Source organism: Ranitomeya imitator, chromosome 2, assembly GCF_032444005.1.
Source record: "Ranitomeya imitator isolate aRanImi1 chromosome 2, aRanImi1.pri, whole genome shotgun sequence".
NCBI classification, from domain to species: Eukaryota; Metazoa; Chordata; class Amphibia; order Anura; family Dendrobatidae; genus Ranitomeya; species Ranitomeya imitator.
Window position 1 is genome coordinate 521,191,741 of NC_091283.1, and position 23,906 is coordinate 521,215,646.

Below are 23,906 nucleotides of genomic sequence, written 5' to 3' on the forward strand. Positions count from 1 at the left end.
GGAAGGCGGCATGTGCCACCCTGCCCCTCAAGGCGCCTGGACCTGTGGCAGGCCTTGACCCCACGCGTATCTCCACTTGTTTTGAGCCCTTTTGCGCCAAAATCATATGTTGGAGATTGCTGCTCGTTAAAATTCGCGTGCGTCTCTCAGGGACTTTTTTCCTGCGGATCTTCCATGAGAGAGCCATGCTTTTCTATGGAGATGCCAGGCAGGTTCCTCCTGCAGGCTGGTCCATCGCATGGATTTTCTTGCAACTCTCTGCTGGGAAGGCGGCATGTGCCACCCTGCCCCTCAAGGCGCCTGGACCTGTGGCAGGCCTTGACCCCACGCGTATCTCCACTTGTTTTGAGCCCTTTTGCGCCAAAATCATATGTTGGAGATTGCTGCTCGTTAAAATTCGCGTGCGTCTCTCAGGGACTTTTTTCCTGCGGATCTTCCATGAGAGAGCCATGCTTTTCTATGGAGATGCCAGGCAGGTGATTCAGTTGGCAATGCTGGCGACGCCATACACGTTGCAAAGCGCCACTCCGTCGTCGGCTCGTTGGTCTAGGGGTATGATTCTCGCTTAGGGTGCGAGAGGTCCCGGATTCAAATCCCGGACGAGCCCTACTCTTTCTCTGTGGGGGAACCAGAATGTTCATCTTCTTTTGCCCTCCCTCTGTTAGCTAAACCACTCCCCGTGCTCCTTGTGGCCGAGCCCACAAAGGTGGCAGAATCGACGATGCTGCACGGCATGCACAAAACGTTGGCTCGTTGGTCTAGGGGTATGATTCTCGCTTCGGGTGCGAGAGGTCCCGGGTTCAAATCCCGGACGAGCCCTAGCTGGTGTGTGCCTCGTGTCCCACACGTGGCAGTGCCCTTTTTGCACTGGTCTTGCTCGAGGGCGCTCGAAAGCCGCGTCACGTACCCACGGGTGCTTCTCAACAAGGGTCTTGCTCGTTTCCCCCGCCTCACAGCCTTTTTTGCGAATGACGACAGCTCTGAGGAAGCTCGCTCTTAGCTCGTGCTGGACTGCCATGGCTCCACTTCTCCAGTAAGGTGCGAGGCGTCTTTAGCTGGCTGGCCGTTTCACCGCTCCGTTCCTCTTCTCTTTCTGTCACGTGGCCACGCTCGACTCCTCCTGCCTCTTTGGACACCAGTGTCAGATCTTGCTCTTGCTGCAGCCTGTGCCAAATTGCGGCGCTGAGCCAGGTGCCTCGCAGCCCTTGCCTCCGTCGCTGGCTCGTTGGTCTAGGGGTATGATTCTCGCTTTGGGTGCGAGAGGTCCCGGGTTCAAATCCCGGACGAGCCCATGCTTGTGGAAAGCTTTGACGCAGGTCTCTTGCATGCTGTGCTTCCTCCTGCAGGCTGGTCCATCGCATGGATTTTCTTGCAACTCACTGCTGGGAAGGCGGCATGTGCCACCCTGCCCCTCAAGGCGCCTGGACCTGTGGCAGGCCTTGACCCCACGCGTATCTCCACTTGTTTTGAGCTCTTTTGCGCCAAATAATTATACCCATATTCCTATCAGAAGTAGATGAAATATGTTCCTGGGCATGTGTATTTGTGGTATTTCACCCATAATCCCCATACAGAACAATAATTATACCCATATTCCTATCAGAAGTAGATGAAATATGTTCCTGGGCATGTGTATTTGTGGTATTTCACCCATAATCCCCATACAGAACAATAATTATACTCATATTCCTATCAGAAGTAGATGAAGTATGTTCCTGGGCATGTGTATTTGTGGTATTTCACCCATAATCCCCATACAGCACAATAGTTATACCCATATTCCTATCAGAAGTAGATGAAATATGTTCCTGGGCATGTGTATTTGTGATATTTCACCCATAATCCCCATACAGAACAATAATTATACCCATATTCCTATCAGAAGTAGATAAAGTATGTTCCTGGGCATGTGTATTTGTGATATTTCACCCATAATCCCCATACAGAACAATAGTTATACCCATATTCCTATCAGAAGTAGATGAAATATGTTCCTGGGCATGTGTATTTGTGATATTTCACCCATAATCCCCATACAGAACAATAATTATACCCATATTCCTATCAGAAGTAGATGAAGTATGTTCCTGGGCATGTGTATTTGTGATATTTCACCCATAATCCCCATACAGAACAATAATTATACCCATATTCCTATCAGAAGTAGATGAAATATGTTCCTGGGCATGTGTATTTGTGATATTTCACCCATAATCCCCATACAGAACAATAATTATACCCATATTCCTATCAGAAGTAGATGAAATATGTTCCTGGGCATGTGTATTTGTGATATTTCACCCATAATCCCCATACAGAACAATAATTATACCCATATTCCTATCAGAAGTAGATGAAGTATGTTCCTGGGCATGTGTATTTGTGATATTTCACCCATAATCCCCATACAGAACAATAATTATACCCATATTCCTATCAGAAGTAGATGAAATATGTTCCTGGGCATGTGTATTTGTGATATTTTACCCATAATCCCCATACAGAATAATAATTATACCCATATTCCTATCAGAAGTAGATGAAATATGTTCCTGGGCATGTGTATTTGTGATATTTCACCCATAATCCCCATACAGAACAATAATTATACCCATATTCCTAGCAGAAGTAGATGAAGTATGTTCCTGAGCATGTGTATTTGTGATATTTCACCCATAATCCCCATACAGAACAATAATTATACCCATATTCCTATCAGAAGTAGATGAAGTATGTTACTGGACATGTGTATTTGTGATATTTCACCCATAATCCCCATACAGAACAATAGATATACCCATATTCCTATCAGAAGTAGATGAAGTATGTTCCTGGGCATGTGTATTTGTGATATTTCACCCATAATCCCCATACAGAACAATAGTTATACTCATATTCCCTTCTTGTTATATTACAAGAAGTAATTTCCTGGGCTGCATTTGTAAAATGTGCTGCCATCTAGTGGTGGAGTCTAGTATTGCAGCCCATCATCCCCTCATCCCATCATCCCAATATGCAGTTTAGTCCGTCCCGAGATAATTAAGGCTAAGTGCACACATTTGGTTCTATATTGAATATTGTTAATTGATAGACGGTTGCTATTACGTTCTTGTAAGTGCACACATTGCAGAATCTCCGCGCCAATTCCGCATCTCCTGCCGTGGGTACATCACATGCGGAATTGGCATGCGTTTTCCCGCTAAACACTAGCGTTTTACAAGCGTTATTAGCTTACAGAATGCTAGCGTTTTCCCCGCGATCTGTAGCATCGCTTGGAAAACTTGACAGGTTGGTCACAATTGTCAAACACAGTGTTTGACAAGTGTGACCAACTATTTACTATTGATGCTGCCTCTGCAGTGTCAATAGTAAAAAGATATACTGTAATGTTAAAAATAATAAAAAAAATCATGATATTCTCACCTTCCAGCTCCTCACGATGCTTGCGCTTCCAGTAATGCCTAGCGGCAATGACCCCATATGACGTAGCATGACGCGAGACCGCACGCCATCACAGGTCATTGCCACAAAGCATCACTGGGAACGGAAGCATCGCGAGGAGCGGGGGCGCTGGAAGGTGAGAATATCATGATTTTTTTTTATTTCAATTCTTTTTTTTTTTTTTTAAACAATTATATGGTTCCCAGGCCTGAAGGAGTCTCCTCTCCTCCACCCTGGGTACCAACCGCACATGATCCGCTTACTTCCCACATAGTGGGCATAGCCACATGCGGAAAGTAAGCGGATCAATGCATTCCTATGTGTGCGGAATCCCCATGATTCCCCACAAAGAATGAACATGCTGCGTTTTTTTCCAGAATGCGATTCCGCTGCGGAAAAAAAAGCAACATGAGCACAAAAAAATGCGAATTGCATTCTAATAATAGGATGCTTAATGTATGCTCTTTTTTTTTTTGCGGCTTTATCGTGAAAAATCCTGAACGTGTGCACACAGCCTGAGAGGCTGGCTGTGATCAGTGCCTGGTCAGGTAGCTGCATGTAGGTTGGTGCTGTCTGTAGAACGTAGCTGGCAGCTGGGCTCTATGCAGCGGACACAGCAGGTCCCGGTTTCCCCGGTGTGGGCCCTATCCACAAGACATGACCTCACACATGCAGAGATCTCCATTGGCCGTACTTACTGCCTCACAATATATGGAAGATATGCTTGGTAAACAGTGATACCTCCTGAAAGAGTTGGGAAGTTTCCCGGACACCCCATGTCTCCTCTCCCTGCGCTTCTCTGTGCTTTCTGGGCAATGCAGAGTTGTCTACCGTTTCACCAACCGTTTAGTTGTACTAAATGCTAAACCTGACCTGCCATTATGATTCTCCAGGCCATTACAAGTTCGCAAATACCAAACATGTATATGTTCTTTCTTATTTATGTAATGAAGAAAAATTCAACGTTTGTGTAAAAAAAGAAAAAAACCACCCCAGCGCCATTCTCCGGGTTCAGTCACTGCGCTGAATATACAGAGCGGCATCTGTAACCATGTTGCCGGCGCCAATGTGGAGTCAGTGTCACTTAGGTCCCGGTGCGTGGTTACATCTGCCGCTCTGTATACTTGGAGCGGTGACGGAACCTGGAACGCTGCTGGGGGCAATAAAGTTAATTTTCTCTATGCATTGTTCGGGTAAGTTTGGGCACCGGGTAGGTTAGTAATGCCATTAACCTGCAGATTAACCCCATATCTGCAGGTTAATAGCATTTTTCTGGTGACAGGTTCCCTTTAACATGATACGTTGCCGTATAGTGGCCCATAATATATGGTAGAAACTGCAGTCTGAGGTATATATTGGGAAAGGCTCTGACATGTTTGAGCAGAACCTTAGGAGAAAACGTCACTGGTGACTGCATCTTGTACATACAGGCAGTGTGGGGCGGACACCGCCACAGAACTTGTAATAGATAAATGGTAATTATTACATTACAGTTCGGCAGCCGCGACACGTGCAGGGATTGCTCATCACTAGTGGGGACCATTCTCCTAGTGGCTGGTTCTTACCTTGTCACTTTGTCAAGGGGAGGTTCAGTACCTTTATACTATTGACCTATGATTGTAATAGTTTAGCAATATCAGACAGCTGGTGGGCTCTCGACACCCACACTGATTAGCAGCTATAATGTCCGGCAGTCTGACAAAAACATTGCATAGGAGCTGAATCGCATTTTTACATACTGTTTAGTGGCTCCTACAGGGCTATGCATATATCAGCTTATTCTTTTCATCAGGAGCTAATCTGTTAGATTAGGCAATGGCTACTAAACTGCGTATGGAGCATTGGTGGTGTGCGCCGTGCACTGCATTCGGCCACTGCAGGTGATTACAGCTGATCGGTAGGGTGCTGGGCCCCAACTAATAATGTTTATCATTGGAACAGGTCATTAGTATAAATGTACTGGACAACCCCTTCAGGCTACGTCCCCCCCCCTCCCCCCCAATGAGCTTTTTGATGATGTAGAATCTCTGCACCTAATGTTTAAATTGGGTTACTTGATTATTTCTTTTCATTGCGTTTGTGTGCGTTTTTTTTTTTTAAGCATGGGTTTTTTGGACTTTTTGGTGTCATGCTTCAAATAAAGCTACCGTACTTTCTTTTTGATACTAGCCAAAACTGGAAAACTAAGCCTATAATCAAAATAATTCAGTTCAATTATCATAGGGGCCCAGAAACAGCATTTGGTCCTATAATTACCACCAAATATAATATAAATTATATTAGTCTTTATGACAAAATTTATTATACTTTATGAACATACACTAAAAACACAATTGCAGAAGATAAAAACCATAAATAAAGCCCTAAAAATATGCAGTGTGGCAAGATTAAAAACCGCGTGATTGACCATAAATGGTCAATCAAACTAGAATTAATAACATGGGTATGGCTATAACATAGAGTCCTTGTAAACCTATATGAACAGCCAATGCTACATAAATAAATCACTTAGTTTTCACCTAGGTAGTCAGCAGACCCCCTGCATTACCGTCCGCATAGTGAAGATATCAGTCACACCCCTACACCCACCATGTGCAATCATGCACAGAAGAACCAACACTGCCCAGTACTCTGATGCGCGTTTCGCTTATACCTATGTCTGGGGGCCACATGCAGGCTTCTCCGTAGGACAGGAAAGTTTTTGAAAAATACATAACTGAGAAGAATACATATTACCAGGATTTAGATTTAATTCATGTTAATGTTCTATACTGTACAAACAATCCTGCTTTAATTTTTCTTGCAGTGTATTTGAAGGAGAGCTCTCCGAGACCATACCAGTGGTGCATGCGTCAATAGCTGGATGCAGAATTATTGGAAGGATGTGTGTAGGTGTGTACAGATCACAACCATGACATGGCATACAGCAGTTTCTATAAAGAGATGTTAGTTTTAAAATGTTTGTTTTGTGATCCCTCTTGTAATGTTGCAGACTACAGTTCACACTGCCCCCAAAATGCTTTACATTGTCCAGGTGGATAGGCATCAGACATCAATCAAGCCTATGACACTTGCAGATGTTCAGATAATCCACCACGCAATTGATCTGTATGTGCCGACTAAATGCCAACAGGTCACACTGCTGTTTGGCTGCAGCCTGTATAAATCCTAAAGGGGGTTTCTAGGTGTGTAACATTGATGACCCCCGAATGATCTGATATAGAAGCCTTATCCAAAGGATATGCAAACCGTATTAGTTCCAGAAAAGACTACATCTGTTTAAAGAGGTTTTCCAAGTTAAAAAGAAAGGTCTGCAGTAAAGGTACCGTCACATTTAGCGACGCTGCAGCGATCCAGACAACAATCCTGATCGCTGCAGCATCTCTGTTTGGTCGCTGGAGAGCTGTCACACAGACAGCTCTCCAGCGACCAACGATGCCGGTCCCCTGGTAACCAGGGTAAACATCGGGTTACTAAGCGCAGGGCCGCGCTTAGTAACCCGATGTTTACCCTGGTTACCAGCGTAAAAGTAAAAAAAAAAAAAACACTACATACTTACCTTCCGCTGTCTGTCCCCCGGCGCTGTGCTTTCCTGCACTGACTGTGATCGCCAGCCGGAAAGCACAGTGGTGATGTCATCGCTGTGCTCTGCTTTCCGGCCGGCGCTCACAGTGCAGAGAAGCACAGCGCTGGGGGACAGACAGCGGAAGGTAAGTATGTAGTGTTTGTTTTTTTTTACTTTTACGCTGGTAACCAGGGTAAACATCGGGTTACTAAGCGTGGCCCTGCGCTTAGTAACCCGATGTTTACCCTGGTTACCAGTGAAGACATCGCTGAATCGGCGTCACACACGCCGATTCAGCGATGTCTGCAGGGAGTCCAGCGACGAAATAAAGTTCTGGACTTTCTGCACCGACCAACGATGGCACAGCAGGATCCAGATCGCTGCTGCCTGTCAAACTGAACGATATCGCTAGCCAGGACGCTGCAACGTCACGGATCGCTAGCGATATCGTTCAGTGTGACGGTACCTTAACCGTGTGACAACAGACTGCTGAATTGTGACAGTGTGCGATGCAGACACTGTCATGATTTCTCTGTATTTCCTCATGTAAGTGGGTGGTCGAGTGACTGCATGTATGCGATCTGTGTGTTTGCGGGCACATCATGCTGACTAGACTCTTATCCCTTTCTTTCTGTGTCCTATTGAGAGAAGTGCAGAAAAATCTAATTGCTATGTGGCTGCGAGTACATATCATATACATGCAGTCACGTAACCATGCACTCGCATGGGGAGTACAGGGTAATCATGACAATGTGCACATTGCACACTTTAATGATTCGGCATAAAGTGACTGCAGACTTTTCTTCTCGACCCCTTTAACAAAGTATTTATGGAAAATGGAAGGCAAATTCTGATAAAAACCCTCACTGTAACACCATATTTGTCTGAAATTTCTTTGAGCTGCTTGTAAGGAGCATAAAGATATGACCTAAACATTAAATAGTCTATAGGTTATTTCTTTTCTTTTTTAGCTTTGAATTTGTGTTCACATTTTATGTAGGAAACCGAAATGGCCTTCTAGTCCCAAACAACACAACAGATCAAGAACTCCAGCACATCAGAAACAGCTTACCGGACTCTGTACGAATCCAGAGGGTTGAGGAGAGACTTTCCGCTTTGGGGAATGTGATGGCTTGTAATGACTACGTAGCCCTTGTACACCCCGATCTTGACCGGGTATGTGCTGTTTGTTTTTTAATATCTACTGTAAACATTTCTTTAAATTCTCTTGGTCTTTAGGCATGTTGCCTTTGATAAGCCGGACAGGCACTGTGTCTACGCTGTCTAGACCCAAGGCATGTCCGTGCAATCTTCTCCCTGCCCAGCACCAGTGGCTAACGTGTCTCCCTGCCAGGCAAAGAACAAGGACAAGCCACCGGGGATATGTCTTACATGAGACACCTAGTCCCAGGATGGCTTTTCAAAGTATCTTGCAGTGAGACTTATCGGCTGCTATTGCACAGCATGAATCTGATGATGCCGTTTCCTAGTCCCAAGCAGTAGACCGTTCTCTATCTGTACTGTCCAAAACAGAGAATATCTCTTTAAGAGGAATCTTTTTTTAAACCAACAAAAGAACCCTATACTTGCCTTTTCAAGTCTCCTCCAGTTTCGTATTTCCACACACACACCTATTCTGGACTTATTCCGGTCTGTTTTACTGTTGCTGTCGCCTCCACTCATTGTGGCCAGCGATAACAGTGGTGCTCCCCAAACTGTAAGGTTGGCCTTACCAGTGAGGCACGTTTCATAGAAGTGATCATATACTGCCTGCTATTGGTGACAAAATTGGTGACAAAAAAAAAACAACTGACCTGATGGATAGGGTGGCCAAAGCGCTGGCCAACCATGGTGGGTCAATTGCTGCACAATTTTTCTACAAATTAGTATGTAATTTGGTCATTGCAGTGGGAAAGTTGTCGCCTACTGTGGCCGATCACGCTGTTTGGCCCTAACCTAATGTTTTGTTACAAATGGTTCATCATTGACCCATCAAATTCTTCTTCCCTTCTGTAAAATGTAAGACAAGACACAAGGATAACATAGAATAATGTACTTTCTATAATCCCTGCTCTTTATTTTCTTTTTGTGTTTCAGGAGACAGAGGAGATACTAGCAGACGTTCTGAAAGTAGAGGTTTTCAGGCAGACAGTTGCTGAGCAAGTTCTTGTTGGCAGTTACTGTGCCTTTAGTAATCAGGGGGGTTTGGTTCATCCCAAAACATCAATAGAAGACCAGGATGAGTTGTCATCATTACTCCAAGTCCCCTTAGTGGTAAGTAAAATAAGATAAGAATGAATGCTACTTCAAAACGCTATATAAAAGCTTGCTTCTTAGGCTAGGTTCATATTGCGTTAGTGCAACCCGTTTAGCGCTACCTACTGGGGAATTTTGGAAAGTTTAGTAATTTTGAACATATAGATAAGGGTATGTGGGGAAAAAAATGGTAGTCAAATTTGGCATTCAGATTCCACAGCCTGGGACTTTTGTTCTTTTCCCTCAAGTTTGCTTTTCCAAAGTAAATGTGCTTGTTACTTTAACCCCTTACCGGCATCGGACGTACTATACCGTCCGATGCCGGCTCCCCTGCTTTGATGCAGGGCTCCGCGGTGAGCCCGCACCAAAGCCGGGACATGTCAGCTGTTTTGAACAGTAGAATCGCGATCTGCCCGCACCTATTAACTAGTTAAATGCCGCTGTCAAACGCAGACAGCGGCATTTAACTACCGCTTCCGGCCGGGCGGCCGGAAATGACGTCATCGCCGACCCCGTCACATGATCGGGGGTCGGCGATGCTTGTGAATGGTAACCATAGAGGTCCTTGAGACCTCTATGGTTACTGATTGCCCGTCGCTGTGAGCGCCACCCTGTGGTCGGCGCTCACAGCACACGTGCAATTCTGCTACATAGCAGCGATCAGCAGATCGCTGCTATGTAGCAGAGCCGATCGTGCTATGCCTGCTAGCCTCTCATGGAGGCTATTGAAGCATGGCAAAAGTAAAAAAAAAAAAGTTTAAAAAAATGTGAAAAAAATAAAAAAAACATAAAAGTTTAAATCACCCCCCTTTCACCCCAATCGAAATAAATCAATAAAAAAAATATCAAATCTACGCATATTTGGTATCGCTGCGCTCAGAATCGCCCGATCTATCAATTAAAAAAAAGTATTAACCTGATCGCTAAACAGCGTAGCGGGAAAAAAATTCGAAACGCCAGAATTACGTTTTTTTGGTCGCCGCGACATTGCATTAAAATGCAATAACGGGCGATCAAAAGAACGTATCTGCACCGAAATGCTATCATTAAAAACGTCATCTCGGCACGCAAAAAATAAGCCCTCAACCGACCCCAGATCACGAAAAATGGAGACGCTACGAGTATCGGAAAATGGCGCAATTTTTTTTTTTTTTTTTTAGCAAAGTTTGGAATTTTTTTTCACCACTTAGATAAAAAATAACCTAGTCATGTTTGGTGTCTATGAACTCGTAATGACCTGGAGAATCATAATGGCAGGTCAGTTTTAGCATTTAGTGAACCTAGCAAAAAAGCCAAACAAAAAACAAGTGTGGGATTGCACTTTTTTTGCAATTTCACCGCACTTGGAATTTTTTTCCCGTTTTCTAGTACACGACATGCTAAAACCAATGATGTCGTTCAAAAGTACAACTCGTCCCGCAAAAAATAAGCCCTCACATGGCCAAATTGACGGAAAAATAAAAAAGTTATGGCTCTGGGAAGGAGGGGAGCGAAAAACGAACACGGAAAAACGAAAAATCCCCTGGTCATGAAGGGGTTAATGGTAAATTGCCATATATATTTAAAGGGAGTCTTGCCAGGATTTTGCTACCCCCATCTGAGAGCAGCATATTTGAGGCTCCGTGGCTGCATTATTAGACAATAATTGAACAGCCACAGCACATACGGGGATTGGCTAACAGCCGCAAATCGTGGAGCTGCGGGGACTTGGAACATATTACTCAAGCACCCACGATACTTTGAGAACGCTATTTCCTAGTACACTTATCACTAACAGAGACCCTTGTTCCAGCGGAGTCATTTACTGGATTTCTTGCTGTAGTTTTATCTGCTACTGATGTACCAGTTATGAGTTCATTATAACCCCAGCCACACATTATTGGCAGATTTCTGCCTATGCACAGTGTACAGAAAGCTGCCAGTCCGTGGTGGGGCGGGGTTATACACAGCTTATGAATATGGAGGACTACTTGGCATGAGGTTTACTAGTTTTCCCTGTTTTACCAGCAGGAGATTATGAAAAGTACAGCAAGCAGCCTAGCAAGTAACATGTCACTGGAATTGGGGTCTCTGTCCCCATGTCATGCTTATGTCATTTTAGGTGGCAAAAACCTGATGACCTATTCCCTGTTAAAGGGAACCTGCCATGTTCCCAAACGCTAATAACCTACCGTAATTCTATGGTGCTTATCTGCAAGTTAATAGCATTGTAATGCCGCACTGAAAGACTGGCTACCATGAGGACATGAACTTTATTACTCCAGCTGTCAGTCATACAGGCGTGGCCAGCTCTGCTGCAGTCTTTAGTCAGAACATAGTGAGCAGCGGCTCTAACCATTCCTCGCCACTGACTGATGGCTGACTCTGCACAGATCCACTGCAAGTCAGTGCTGGCAGCTCAGTTACAGCGGTCGCTCACTGTGTACTGAGCGGTGACTGTAGCTGTGCCGGCAGCACCACTATGACTGAAAGCTTGAGGCTGCCGAGAGGAATTAAGTTTTTCCTCCCAGTATCCAGTCTTTCAGTGCTGGGGCTGCACAGCGTTAGAATGCTATTAACCTGCAGATTAACACCATATGTAAAAGTTTATAGCGGTTTGTGACATGACTGTTTTCCTTGTCAGCAGGATTGTGCACAGTAACCTACAGTGTCAGGTCGGCTCCTTTACACTGATTAAAAATACCTTGGCTGATGAAATCTGTCTTGTGGTGGTTTCTTAATCTTTTTTTTTTTCCTTTGGAGGAGAGAATTTTTTTGTTTGTTCTCTACAAAGGTGGCACTGCCGACGCCTGCTCAGTAGCAGCCATTGGATCACCAATAGCTGCAACTACACAGGCTGGCGTCTGCCTGCAGAAGGGTTTTATTTTCTTTTCAGAATAGAGCAATCTTTATCCTATAATCTCTATCCCAACCTGACACTGTCTGTAGGTCACGTAATGATAGAAACCACGGCACTCAAGGTTTGTAGGAGGTGCACAAGTTAGGTATCCAACCCGTCAGTCATGTAGAATAAATTACTTGGCACTCATGACCGCGTATCGCCAAAACAGGGTCTTTCCCGTACTCAATCTTCCTGACCCCCACACCATCCCCAGGGGGCCATTCTCCCCTTCTCCTGTAAATTTAAATTAAACACCAACACGTAAATTTCTTTGGATAATTTTGGCCACAGCGGCCATTTTATTAAACAAACAATAACATAAATAACAACATATATACCATATGTAAAAACCTGGAGGGGAGGGTTCTTGGGGGTAAGAAATCTGGCTCAAAAATAGGCATAAAGCCACCACCAACTTTAAAACCAAACACTTCTTTACCCTCAGCCGTGACCACCAGCTCAAGGGCACCATGTAACCCATTTCGGGCAAACCAAAACCCCAAAGCTCCCGAGGTAAATTCCCCGTCCAGAGCCCGTAAACAAAAGCCAGATCAACCCCGTAAAAACGTCATCACCACCTCCAAGAACCCCACCCCCCGCCAAAACTGCCACTGTGACAATGATAACGAAAACTCCCCTCTGGCAATAACTGATTAAAAAACCGAGATGAGAAAAAACCCAACTCCCCGGCTACCCCTCCATCAAACTGTTCACTTAAACTAATCCACAATAAAGGGAGGGAGGGTGGGCTTCTCTCCTGATGATTCACCTCACAAGTGATCCTTCCCGCACTTCTCCAGCCCCTGCCTCCTTTCCCCACTAGGTCCACCCCTTATTCAAAAATTTCCACCAATCACCTATAAGATCCCTTTTTTTTTTTTTTTTTTTATTCAAAACTCTAAAACTCCCTTCTTGGCAACGCAGTCATGTGGGGGCTTTCATCCAGCTGCGCCCATTACAGCCCCCCTTCTTGACCGCGTATCGCCAAAACAGGGTCTTTCCCGTACTCAATCTTCCTGACCCCCACACCATCCCCAGGGGGCCATTCTCCCCTTCTCCTGTAAATTTAAATTAAACACCAACACGTAAATTTCTTTGGATAATTTTGGCCACAGCGGCCATTTTATTAAACAAACAATAACATAAATAACAACATATATACCATATGTAAAAACCTGGAGGGGAGGGTTCTTGGGGGTAAGAAATCTGGCTCAAAAATAGGCATAAAGCCACCACCAACTTTAAAACCAAACACTTCTTTACCCTCAGCCGTGACCACCAGCTCAAGGGCACCATGTAACCCATTTCGGGCAAACCAAAACCCCAAAGCTCCCGAGGTAAATTCCCCGTCCAGAGCCCGTAAACAAAAGCCAGATCAACCCCGTAAAAACGTCATCACCACCTCCAAGAACCCCACCCCCCGCCACACACGAACAGCCCTGACCACCTCAGGCTCGTGAGTGCCCCACCGCCACCAAAGCTCTCTCGACTCCTTCCTGTAGCCCGAGTGCCCATAAATCCATACCAACATCATTAAGATGCACTCCATCATCCCTCCAATAATTGCCAATCCCATCCTCCAGCTCCAAATGTCTAACGGCAATACCCCCGTTCCGAGACACAAATCCTGCCACCGCCCTATTCAGCTTCACCCGGGCTCTATTGATCCCTCTATGGGACCGTACATCACGCCACTTCCGCCTTGGTACAATGTCCGACCACACCGTCACAACACCCGGGAAAGATACCCACAACCGTAAAAAATCAAAACGAATGTCTCTGATCAACTCCCTCACTGGCCTAACTCCCAAATCATTTCCTCCAAGGTGAACCACCAAAATGTCCGGGGGTCGATCCAATCTAGCGGCGTTGGCAACTGCCGGCAACAAACTCCGCCATAACATACCCCGGAATCCCAACCATCTAATAACCACCGAATCCCTTACAAAGCCTAATTGCCTACCATTTCGCCTGACATCCGCACGAAGCGCACCCCAATGAACAAATGAATGTCCGATAATCCATGCCAGGAGGGAGGTTCGACCTGAAAAAACACAACAATGATTAACACCATAACAAGGCTCTCTCCCCCACAGACCTAATTCCTAATATAAGACAGATATCGATCCGAACTCCATCTGCCTATTCTTTTGATAACATCAACGCCTAGGCCCAGACCATCCGCCTCGGACGCAGCACCAATTCGAAATGAATGCGACCCGAAATTCTTCGGGTCAACACCCAACGATCCCAAACCCCTCTTCAACAGCGCCGTAAATTGGTAGCGCGACAAAAATTCCCCGTTCTGATGTCGTAACAAAGGGCCTGCCCTCAGTGCCGACAGACGCCAATAAGATTCCAAACAGTGCTGCGGGCACATCCCGCTACCGTCAACTCTCCCCAGCACCACTCGCCTACCCCTACCAAGCTGATCAGTCTTAGAATGCCTGATCCAAAATACAATACCTCCTGCCCAAAAGTCAACATCTTCCGCTAACAGACCACCCACCTTATTTTTATTTGGGGACACCAGCTCCCCCAGGCGCAAAGCGCCAAAGAACGCTAAAGAGAAGGCTAACCTAAACAATACAACCTCAAACTGCGAACTACAAATACCGCCCAAAGCCTCCCCAAGCCGTTCCAGCATACCAAAAGAAATCGGCCTACGCTTATCAAAAGACACATTGCCCTTCCGAAAACCCTTCAAAGCCTGCCTTATCAAAAAATCTTTTGTCAGATCAGCTGAACCTTGCAACCGAAAACCAAAGGCCAGACCCGCAACAACTTTGTTTAACCTCGAAACGGACCATCCCCATTCGGCCGCCTTACCCATCAAAGCCAGCAGAGCCATAATCTTATCGCCGTCGGATTCCACTGGGCCGCATTGGACCAACCAACCTTCCCACATCTCCCACGCCGCTGCATAATCCGACCATGTCCTGCTCGACAGTGAGGCCTGTATCAAGCGACCTCCCCTTCCGCAACAATCTGCCACAGATGCGAAGGACATCCCGCTCCTGTAGGTTCCGAATCTGGCGCCAGTTCCCGGAATCGGTCCCACTGAAAACGAGATAAAGCATCAGCTATATTGTTTTGGACACCTGGTACATGCACCGCCGAAATCCACGAATTCAATTCCAAACACCTCAACACCAATTCCCTAACCAACCTAATCACGGGGGGAGAAGAGGAAGATAAACTGTTGATAACTGACACGACACTCAAGTTATCACAATGGAATCGTACCCGACGATCCTTAAAATTCTCGCCCCAAATAAACGCTGCCACTACAATTGGGAACAACTCCAACAATGCCAAATTTTTGGTTAGCCCGTTTTGCCGCCATTCTTCCGGCCACACTCCGACACTCCATTTGCCTGCACAGTAGGCGCCATAACCGGCTCCCCCTGCTGCGTCCGTATAAATTTCACAATCAAAGGCGTTCAAATCCTCCTGCTGAATCAATGATCTGCCATTATAATTTTCCAAGAAACGCTGCCAAACCAACAGATCGTCCTTGTGCTCCCGGCTCAAACGTATGAAATGATGAGCTGCACGGACTCCCGCCGTAGCTCTGGACAACCTTCGGCAAAAAATCCGGCCCATAGGCATGATCCGGCACGCAAAATTTAAGCGCCCTAGCAACGACTGTAACTCCTTCAACGTCACTTTCCTCAATTTTCCGATTCTGGACACCTCCTGCTTCAGCAACAACAATTTGTCGTCGGGCAACCTGCATTCCATCTTTCTAGAATCGATAAGAATCCCGAGAAAACTTAAGACCGTACAGGGACCCTCTGTTTTCTCCTGCGCCAAAGGGACCCCGAAATGCCCGGACACCCATTCCATGGTGGCCAATAAATTACCGCAAACCGCAGAGTCCGGGGGGCCCACAAACATGAAGTCATCCAAATAATGAATGACCGAAGCAACATCAGAAACGTCTCTAACAACCCATTCCAAAAAAGTACTGAAAGTTTCAAACAACGAGCAAGAAATGGAACAGCCCATCGGCAAACACCTGTCTAAATAAAATTCTCCATTCCAAAAACAACCTAGTAACGGAATGCTCTCCGGATGTACCGGCAGAAGCCGAAAGGCAGACTCGATGTCTGTCTTCGCCATCAAGGCCCCCGCTCCGTACATACGAACCCATTGCACTGCCGCATCGAACGACGTGTATACAACCGAGCATAATTCCTCCGCAATGCCATCGTTAACAGAACAACCTTTTGGGTACGATAGGTGCTGGATTAAACGAAACTTATTTGGCTCCTTCTTGGGCACCACCCCCAATGGAGAAACGATCACCCCTTCCATAGGCAGCGAACTAAACGGGCCCGCCATTCTTCCTAACTCCACCTCTTTTGCTAACTTACTCGAAACAACATCCGCATGTAAACTTGCTGACCTCAGATTTTTTGTAGAAAAGGGGACCGTATGATTCGGGTGAGGAATCCTAAAACCTTCAGCAAAACCGTCCCTAATCACCACCGCCTTCAACCGGTCCGGATATCTACTTAGATAAGGGGCCATCTTTTGAAGCCTCACCGGCGTCACCCCCATGACCGCTACCCCCTGCTGGCTTGCCCCTTGCTTTTCTGAAACATTTTGAAGCCCCGTGTGAAGCTCCGCTACAATGGGAACACACGTGCTTAAACCTGCAGGTATTGCCATACTTGCACTGGCCGTCATTGAACTGCCAGCACGTTCCCGTTTTTTCCTTCGCCCCTTGATACCCCTGTCCTCCTCCTCCCCCTTGTCCTGATTGCTGACTACTACTCCCCGCGCCCCCTTGAAAGGACTGCCCGTACCTCACAGGGGCCATCACCTTCAGCCACAATCCAATGTCCTTATGCTCCCATTTTATCTCAGGCCTAACCGCCTTCCGCTGCCTGAATTGTTCATCGTAACGCTGCCAAGCCTGGCCCCCATACGTACGATGTGCCTCACCAATAGAATCAAAGTAACAGAAAAGACCCGAGCAATTTTCCGGGAATTTTTCTCCTATCACACTGGCCAAGATAGCAAAAGCCTGTTGCCAATTAACAAACGTTTGCGGAATCAGGCGCCAACGCCTTTTTTCCTCCTCTTCCTTTTTGCTATCATCTTTTTTCCCTTTGTCCAGATTAAATTTTTCCAAAGGGAGGAGGGAGAAAATCTCAACAAATTCATCCTTCCAGATCTTCTCCTTCACCTCCTTCTTTAAATGGGCACCGAGGGGACCCTCAAAGCACACAAAGACCTCCCCTTTTGCCCGATCATCCAACTTTATCTCATCCTTCTTACCCGTCTCCGTTTGAACCGACACTGACACCCCAGCAGCCTGGGCCGACGCGGCCGCCCCAGACCTCACTAATTCACCGGAGCCCCCTCCCCCGGCTGTACTAACAGGATCCACCAACCAAGCCCCAGCAGGTGACCCTCCCATATTACTTGCTGGCCCCGCGTCCAATCGCCTCAAAATATGCGACATACCTGCCAAAAGCTCTCTAACGCCAGGAAGCCCAGAACCAGCGTCCCCTACCCCCTCCACTAACCCCACCGTACCCGGCACCGAAATAGGAATAGACATGTACTCACGAGGCTGCGCAGGTGCTGTGTCCCCACCAGCCGTGTCTCCGGAATCCCGCTGTTCGCCATCTTCTGGATGTTCGCTCTCAGATCCGGGGTCGTCGCTGCCGCTGAATTGCCCCAGGCCCGCGCCCCTGGCCTCCACGTCACCAGGGGGGACCGAGACTGGCGATACACTCCTGTCGCTGGACCTCCTGGCGGATCTTGACCTGACGGCTGTTTGCAATCCACCTCGGCCTCCTGGCCTACTTGCCCGACCGGCACCTGCCCCACGACCAACGCGTCCCGGGCCCAGCTGAACCACCGATGCCAGCCTGCCCGTCGCCCTACTCTGTCGTCTCGTGCCGCTGCCAGGCCCACCTAGGGGAGGTGAGCCCGCCGCTGTCACCGCTGCTCCATAGCTCCCCCTCACTGCTGCCGTCGCTGGACTCCTGGCTCCTCCTGTTGTCGCCGCCGCTGACTGTGCTGTAAGTCTGCTGTTCCTGGCGCCGCTGGGGGGCGCCGCACTTCCCCTCGATCCCGGACTAGGCCGCACTACCTGTGCGGCCCTCACCGCTGACGTCGCTGTGCTCCCTTCTCCTCCTGACTCTGCCGCCGCTGCCCGCGCTGTGCTCCGGCTGCTTCTGGCACCGCTAGAGGGCGCCGCACCGCCGCTCGCTCCCGGACTAGGCCGCACTTCCGTTGCGGCCCTGGCTTCCGCTGCGGCCCTGGCATCGGGCCGTGCCTGGCTGGTCGCCGCTCCACGTCGCCGCCTCGCGCCGGCAGAGCCGCCGGGTGGATTCCTGCCGGAGGGGGGGACGGGCAGGATGGTCGCGCCGCGTCCCGCAGCCCCCGCAGGGTCCCCGGAGGGGCTCCGCGGCCTGCGCCTGCCGCGCGGTGACATGTCGGGGGACAATCTTTCTGGGGGCCGGGTTCTCCTGGTCCTGCTGCCCCGGCTCCCGCAGTCGCCCAGCAGCCTGGTGAGCTGCTCTTCCAGCCATCCATCGCTCCTGGACCTGGATTCCCTGCGCAGCTGCTCCACGAGGCTGTCTATGGAGGCCATGGTGAGTAGCTGCACACTTCTTCTCTCCTGATGATTCACCTCACAAGTGATCCTTCCCGCACTTCTCCAGCCCCTGCCTCCTTTCCCCACTAGGTCCACCCCTTATTCAAAAATTTCCACCAATCACCTATAAGATCCCTTTTTTTTTTTTTTTTTTTATTCAAAACTCAAAAACTCCCTTCTTGGCAACGCAGTCATGTGGGGGCTTTCATCCAGCTGCGCCCATTACAGCCCCCCTTCTAGAGAAATTCTTTGCAAGGTAAAACGTGAATAGTTCATTTATTAGGTGCATCCAGTTCCATATAAATTGAACGTTTTCGGTCTAATCAAAAGACCTTCATCAGAAAAGGTTATAAAGTACTGTAATACATGTGTGGAAAAACACAAAGGAAAACATTTTTTAGAAAATGATGCACAGAGAAATATATAGTAAAAAACAGATATGGTACACATTGCTCAATGGAGAAATGATAACTAAACAGACATCACATGTTACACGAAGAGCAGACAACAGCGGCGGTCTAAATGGATCCGACCTGGTGCTCCGTGAGTGGTGAGCTTCGTGGTGGAGATGCTAAAGGCTGTAAATGTGTAGGAAGGATAATGCAAGAGAAAAGAGGGCAAGGAGACACATCACGTCCAACTGAAAAACCGAGCGAGTGGATAGCGAATAGGCCATCCCTAAAGGATACAGGAAGTGCGGTAACCTCTATGACTAGTGGTTGACGGACTAAGGTGCACAGTGAGATGCCTGAAATATAAAACATGAACATGTTAATAGTACATAATTGTCATTGTGCAGGAATAGTGCAACATGTATGGGCACACAACCCCGTAGGGAGAAGAGAGCATAAGAATGAGTAGAGGGCAAGAGAACGGACCCTGCAGTGTGACCACCTACAACCTGCAAGAATGAATAGAGAAATAGCCCAGAGTAGTAAAAGCATATACTAGAAAATTATATTATAGCTACCTGGATGATTAGGGCAATCTGATAGGGCCCATAAGGTACCAGCAACAGAGCAGGCCTAGGGGAGGGAGGGCGCCTAGGAGGAACAAGGAGAGATAGAGGAACACCTAGCCAAAAGTTGTCTATACCAAGGTAAACCCCTATAGAGTACTAGTCACCATTACCTGTAAGGCAGAGGGTATATAAGGCGAGCGCTGTGGGGGGCGAGCAAATCGCAGGAGCAGACGCGCTGTTGAAAAGAAAATATAATGAGTGACTAAGTCTCTAGGCCGAGGCGGAGTGCCGAGAGAGGGCGAGCGTCACTGTATAATGGGGCAGAGAGTACCTGTAAAGCCGGAGGACCCCGGCGCCGTGTAGCGAAGGCTGTGAGACTCCCAGGGCTGGTGTCTGGCGGCGGCACTTCCGGGTTTATGTGCGCGCCGCCAGGCAATCACCTGACCCGTAGCGTCATAGCAGACACGTGACCGGGTCGGCGGCGCGTGCGCAGAGAGACAAGGACGGAAGGGAGCTGAAGGGCGCTTGCGCCAAGAGAATGAGTGCCGGAGGCTAAAAAAGAAAGCCAGAGGCGGCCCTATACAGCGAGGGGAGAGAGGGGGGAAGGGCGAAACTACAAGGGAGAACAAATGCAGGGAAATTAGAGAGGGCAAGGGAGGCTGGACGAGGAGAACTCAAACAGGGTATATGCAAAATAAAGAGGTAAATGACCTAATACAGAGAAAGGAGGGAAGGTCTAGAACAGACCTCAAAGGTGGTCACACGCAGGTGATATAGAGACCAGACTAATGCTCTATATCTAGAATGGCATTGAGTGTGGATACTGTACCATATGGGGTGGGGCCAGTGCTCGGTGCGCAGGACGTGACTAGCGGTTCTGTGAAAAGAGGTAAAACAGAAAATTAAAAACATGACATAAACAAATGCGATCAACACATTCCCTGGTTGTGCTCACTTTACATAGACTACAAAACCAGGAATTACAAAAAAGCTGAAATATCGTAATCTCTATTTAATCCCTTTGGTTCTAAGGTCTGGAGCGTATAAATCCAATAAGCTTCCCTTCTTTGAAGCATTCTGGTACGGTTTTGTCCTCTTCTAGGGATATCCACCTGTTCTAAAACCTGAAACCGGAGTTGGGCAATACCGTGATTTTTTATGGCAAAATGGTGTGGGAGGGGAAGATGTGTCTTGTTGCATCGGATGGTGGATTTGTGTTGGGCCACTCTTTCCCTTACTGCTTACGTGGTCTCGCCTACATAGGCTAGGCCGCATGGGCATTTGATGAGATATACCACGAATGTGGACTCGCAGGTATAGAAACCTTTTATGGGAATGGCCTTACCAGTTTGTGGGTGAAACACAGAGGAGCCCTTTTGTACATTACTACACTGTAGACAATTGAGGCAGGGGAAAGTACCACGTTTCTGGGTGTGAAGAAAAGTTTGTTTTGGGACCACTGAACCTGAGCCAATATCTGCCTTGACCAGCCTGTCCTTAAGGTTTCTAGCACGCTTAAAACATGGTAGGAATGGAGCTTTAAATTCTGGAACTGTCGGGTAACTTTTGGATAAGATATTCCAATGTCTCCTAATGGTAGATTGTACCAGGCTCGAAAAGGGATGAAAGGTAGAGACAAAGGGGATGGTGACTAGTACTCTATAGGGGTTTACCTTGGTATAGACAACTTTTGGCTAGGTGTTCCTCTATCTCTCCTTGTTCCTCCTAGGCGCCCTCCCTCCCCTAGGCCTGCTCTGTTGCTGGCACCTTATGGGCCCTATCAGATTGCCCTAATCATCCAGGTAGCTATAATATAATTTTCTAGTATATGCTTTTACTACTCTGGGCTATTTCTCTATTCATTCTTGCAGGTTGTAGGTGGTCACACTGCAGGGTCCGTTCTCTTGCCCTCTACTCATTCTTATGCTCTCTTCTCCCTACGGGGTTGTGTGCCCATACATGTTGCACTATTCCTGCACAATGACAATTATGTATTATTTACATGTTCATGTTTTATATTTCAGGCATCTCACTGTGCACCTTAGTCCGTCAACCACTAGTCATAGAGGTTACCGCACTTCCTGTATCCTTTAGGGATGGCCTATTCGCTATCCACTCGCTCGGTTTTTCAGTTGGACGTGATGTGTCTCCTTGCCCTCTTTTCTCTTGCATTATCCTTCCTACACATTTACAGCCTTTAGCATCTCCACCACGAAGCTCACCACTCACGGAGCACCAGGTCGGATCCATTTAGACCGCCGCTGTTGTCTGCTCTTCGTGTAACATGTGATGTCTGTTTAGTTATCATTTCTCCATTGAGCAATGTGTACCATATCTGTTTTTTACTATATATTTCTCTGTGCATCATTTTCTAAAAAATGTTTTCCTTTGTGTTTTTCCACACATGTATTACAGTACTTTATAACCTTTTCTGATGAAGGTCTTTTGATTAGACCGAAAACGTTCAATTTATATGGAACTGGATGCACCTAATAAATGAACTATTCACGTTTTACCTTGCAAAGAATTTCTCGAGTGCCAAGTAATTTATTCTACATAACTGTCTGTAGGTCACTTTGCACAATCCTCCTCGCACGTTCCTTTTAAGTGTAATTACACTTTCAGGTAATGTTCCAGGATTTCTGGAAGTCCTTGTGTATGTGTACATAAGGAGTAAAACTATCTGTCATTTGTATTCTGCAATTTGGCAAGTTTTTACTCTGAGCTGGGAGTCTCGGCAGTTTTTTTTTGTTTTTTTTTTGTGGTTTTGGTTTAGGTTTTTCTTGAGCTTCTCCCTGTAGGTTTATAGATCAAATATATAATGTGATCTCTCAAAGACTGATTTTTTTTTTTTTTTTTTTTTAATGAAAAGTTTGCAGTCACTGTGTGAATGCAGACGTATGAATTCTCCCGGTGAATGCATCGTTTTAGACGTGACAACCCCCTTTAAGCAGTTTTGGAGCGTGATAAGTGGATTTATCTCTTACAAAGTTTCTTTTTGCTTTTTTCTTGGGCTCTGTTAATGAAAGCAGTGCTGGAGAGCCCGCGCGATGCTGGGCTATGATGTGCGGTGAAGCTCTGCACACAGCCCAGTCATTCGGGGAGACTGGGACCTGCCTCAGTGATGCCGGGTTGGCTTCTAGTTCCGAAAGTTGATGTGACATCACTGGCAGCTGCAGCTGGGGGGTCACGTCATGGGGATGAGCAGACAACGATAGCGCCGCTCACAAGCACATTTGGAAACGCAAAGTATTTAAAGAGAGACTCCAAGGTTCATATCTATCTGCAAGTGGACAACTTCTTTTAAGGCATGCTCTTCAAAGCACATCTAGGCAGACGTATCAGATTTCATAAACTGAGTTGTTTTATCACAGTATTTCAGTACCTTATCCAATCGTTCATCAATATCTCGCACAATTCTTGCACTTGTGTTCATACACTGGTACACACTAGGTTTGAGTCATCATACAGCTCTGTGGCCGCAACTTATGAAGCCTGGCATAGTACATTCTACTCTTAATGAAGGGTTGTGGTGGAGTAAGCCTATGTGCACACGTTGAGTATTTTCTTGCAGAAATTTCTGCAAGGTTTCTGCATCTCTATGCAGGAGAGAGGCTACTGCAAAAACGCACGTTTTTGCATGCGTTTTTTGTACAGCAATGAAGGCTTTTTTTTTTTTTTTAAGCTAAATAAAGATATTAAAAAAAAAAGTTGGTATTTCTTGGCTCAACACCAAGTTTTCATGCTGATGCAGTGTGGTATCAGGGTAATGGGATTAGAGCAGCAGCTGTCATTGACAAGTAGTTCCAGGCCTAGTCATAAGGTGTCAGCTGGACACCCTCATTACTAAGCTGATAAGTAAACACACACAAACCTACCCATACATTGTCACCAGCCTATGTAGGAGTGTTATCAGAATGAATGTACATAGGCTGTAGCTAAACAGCAACTGTTAATTTTAAAGAAAAAAATGGAAAAAAAAATGTGCGCTCTCGCAATTTTAATAACCAGCAGATGGAAAGCCGACAGCTGGGGGCAGATGTTTATAGTTTGGGAAGGGGTAATATCTATGGAGCTTCCAAAGCTATTAATATCAGCTCACAGCTGTATACTTAGCCTTTGCTGGCTATTAAAATGGAGGACCCCCCCAAAAAATGATGTGGGGTACCCTTATAAATAATAA

The 23,906-nt window shown here is 46.7% G+C and overlaps 1 protein-coding gene, 1 long non-coding RNA gene and 3 other non-coding genes across 5 annotated transcripts; 4 read left to right on the forward strand and 1 right to left on the reverse strand.

The window, feature by feature from the left end:
• The first annotated feature begins 535 nt into the window (after positions 1-535).
• TRNAP-AGG (transfer RNA proline (anticodon AGG)) lies at positions 536-607 on the forward strand. The gene has a single exon. It is a non-coding gene; the product is annotated as a tRNA-Pro (tRNA).
• A 140-nt stretch (positions 608-747) lies between these two features.
• On the forward strand, positions 748-819 carry TRNAP-CGG (transfer RNA proline (anticodon CGG)). The gene has a single exon. It is a non-coding gene; the product is annotated as a tRNA-Pro (tRNA).
• A 400-nt stretch (positions 820-1,219) lies between these two features.
• On the forward strand, positions 1,220-1,291 carry TRNAP-UGG (transfer RNA proline (anticodon UGG)). The gene has a single exon. It is a non-coding gene; the product is annotated as a tRNA-Pro (tRNA).
• A 4,932-nt stretch (positions 1,292-6,223) lies between these two features.
• Positions 6,224-9,313, forward strand: LOC138664807 (eukaryotic translation initiation factor 6-like). Its single transcript, XM_069751781.1, has 3 exons — positions 6,224-6,333; positions 8,007-8,182; positions 9,104-9,313. Exons 1-3 carry the CDS (start codon positions 6,324-6,326, stop codon positions 9,296-9,298), a joined length of 381 nt encoding a protein of 126 aa, XP_069607882.1. The 5' UTR covers positions 6,224-6,323; the 3' UTR covers positions 9,299-9,313.
• A 9,706-nt stretch (positions 9,314-19,019) lies between these two features.
• On the reverse strand, positions 19,020-20,857 carry LOC138667553 (uncharacterized). Its single transcript, XR_011318817.1, has 2 exons — positions 20,553-20,857; positions 19,020-19,510 (listed from the first exon to the last, which is right to left on the reverse strand). It is a non-coding gene; the product is annotated as an uncharacterized lncRNA (long non-coding RNA).
• Between the last annotated feature and the right edge of the window lie 3,049 nt (positions 20,858-23,906).

Coding starts and splice junctions, on each gene's coding strand:
- LOC138664807 (XM_069751781.1), top strand. Junction 8,183..9,103: donor TACACCCCGATCTTGACCGG/GTATGTGCTGTT, acceptor TTTGTGTTTCAG/GAGACAGAGGAGATACTAGC.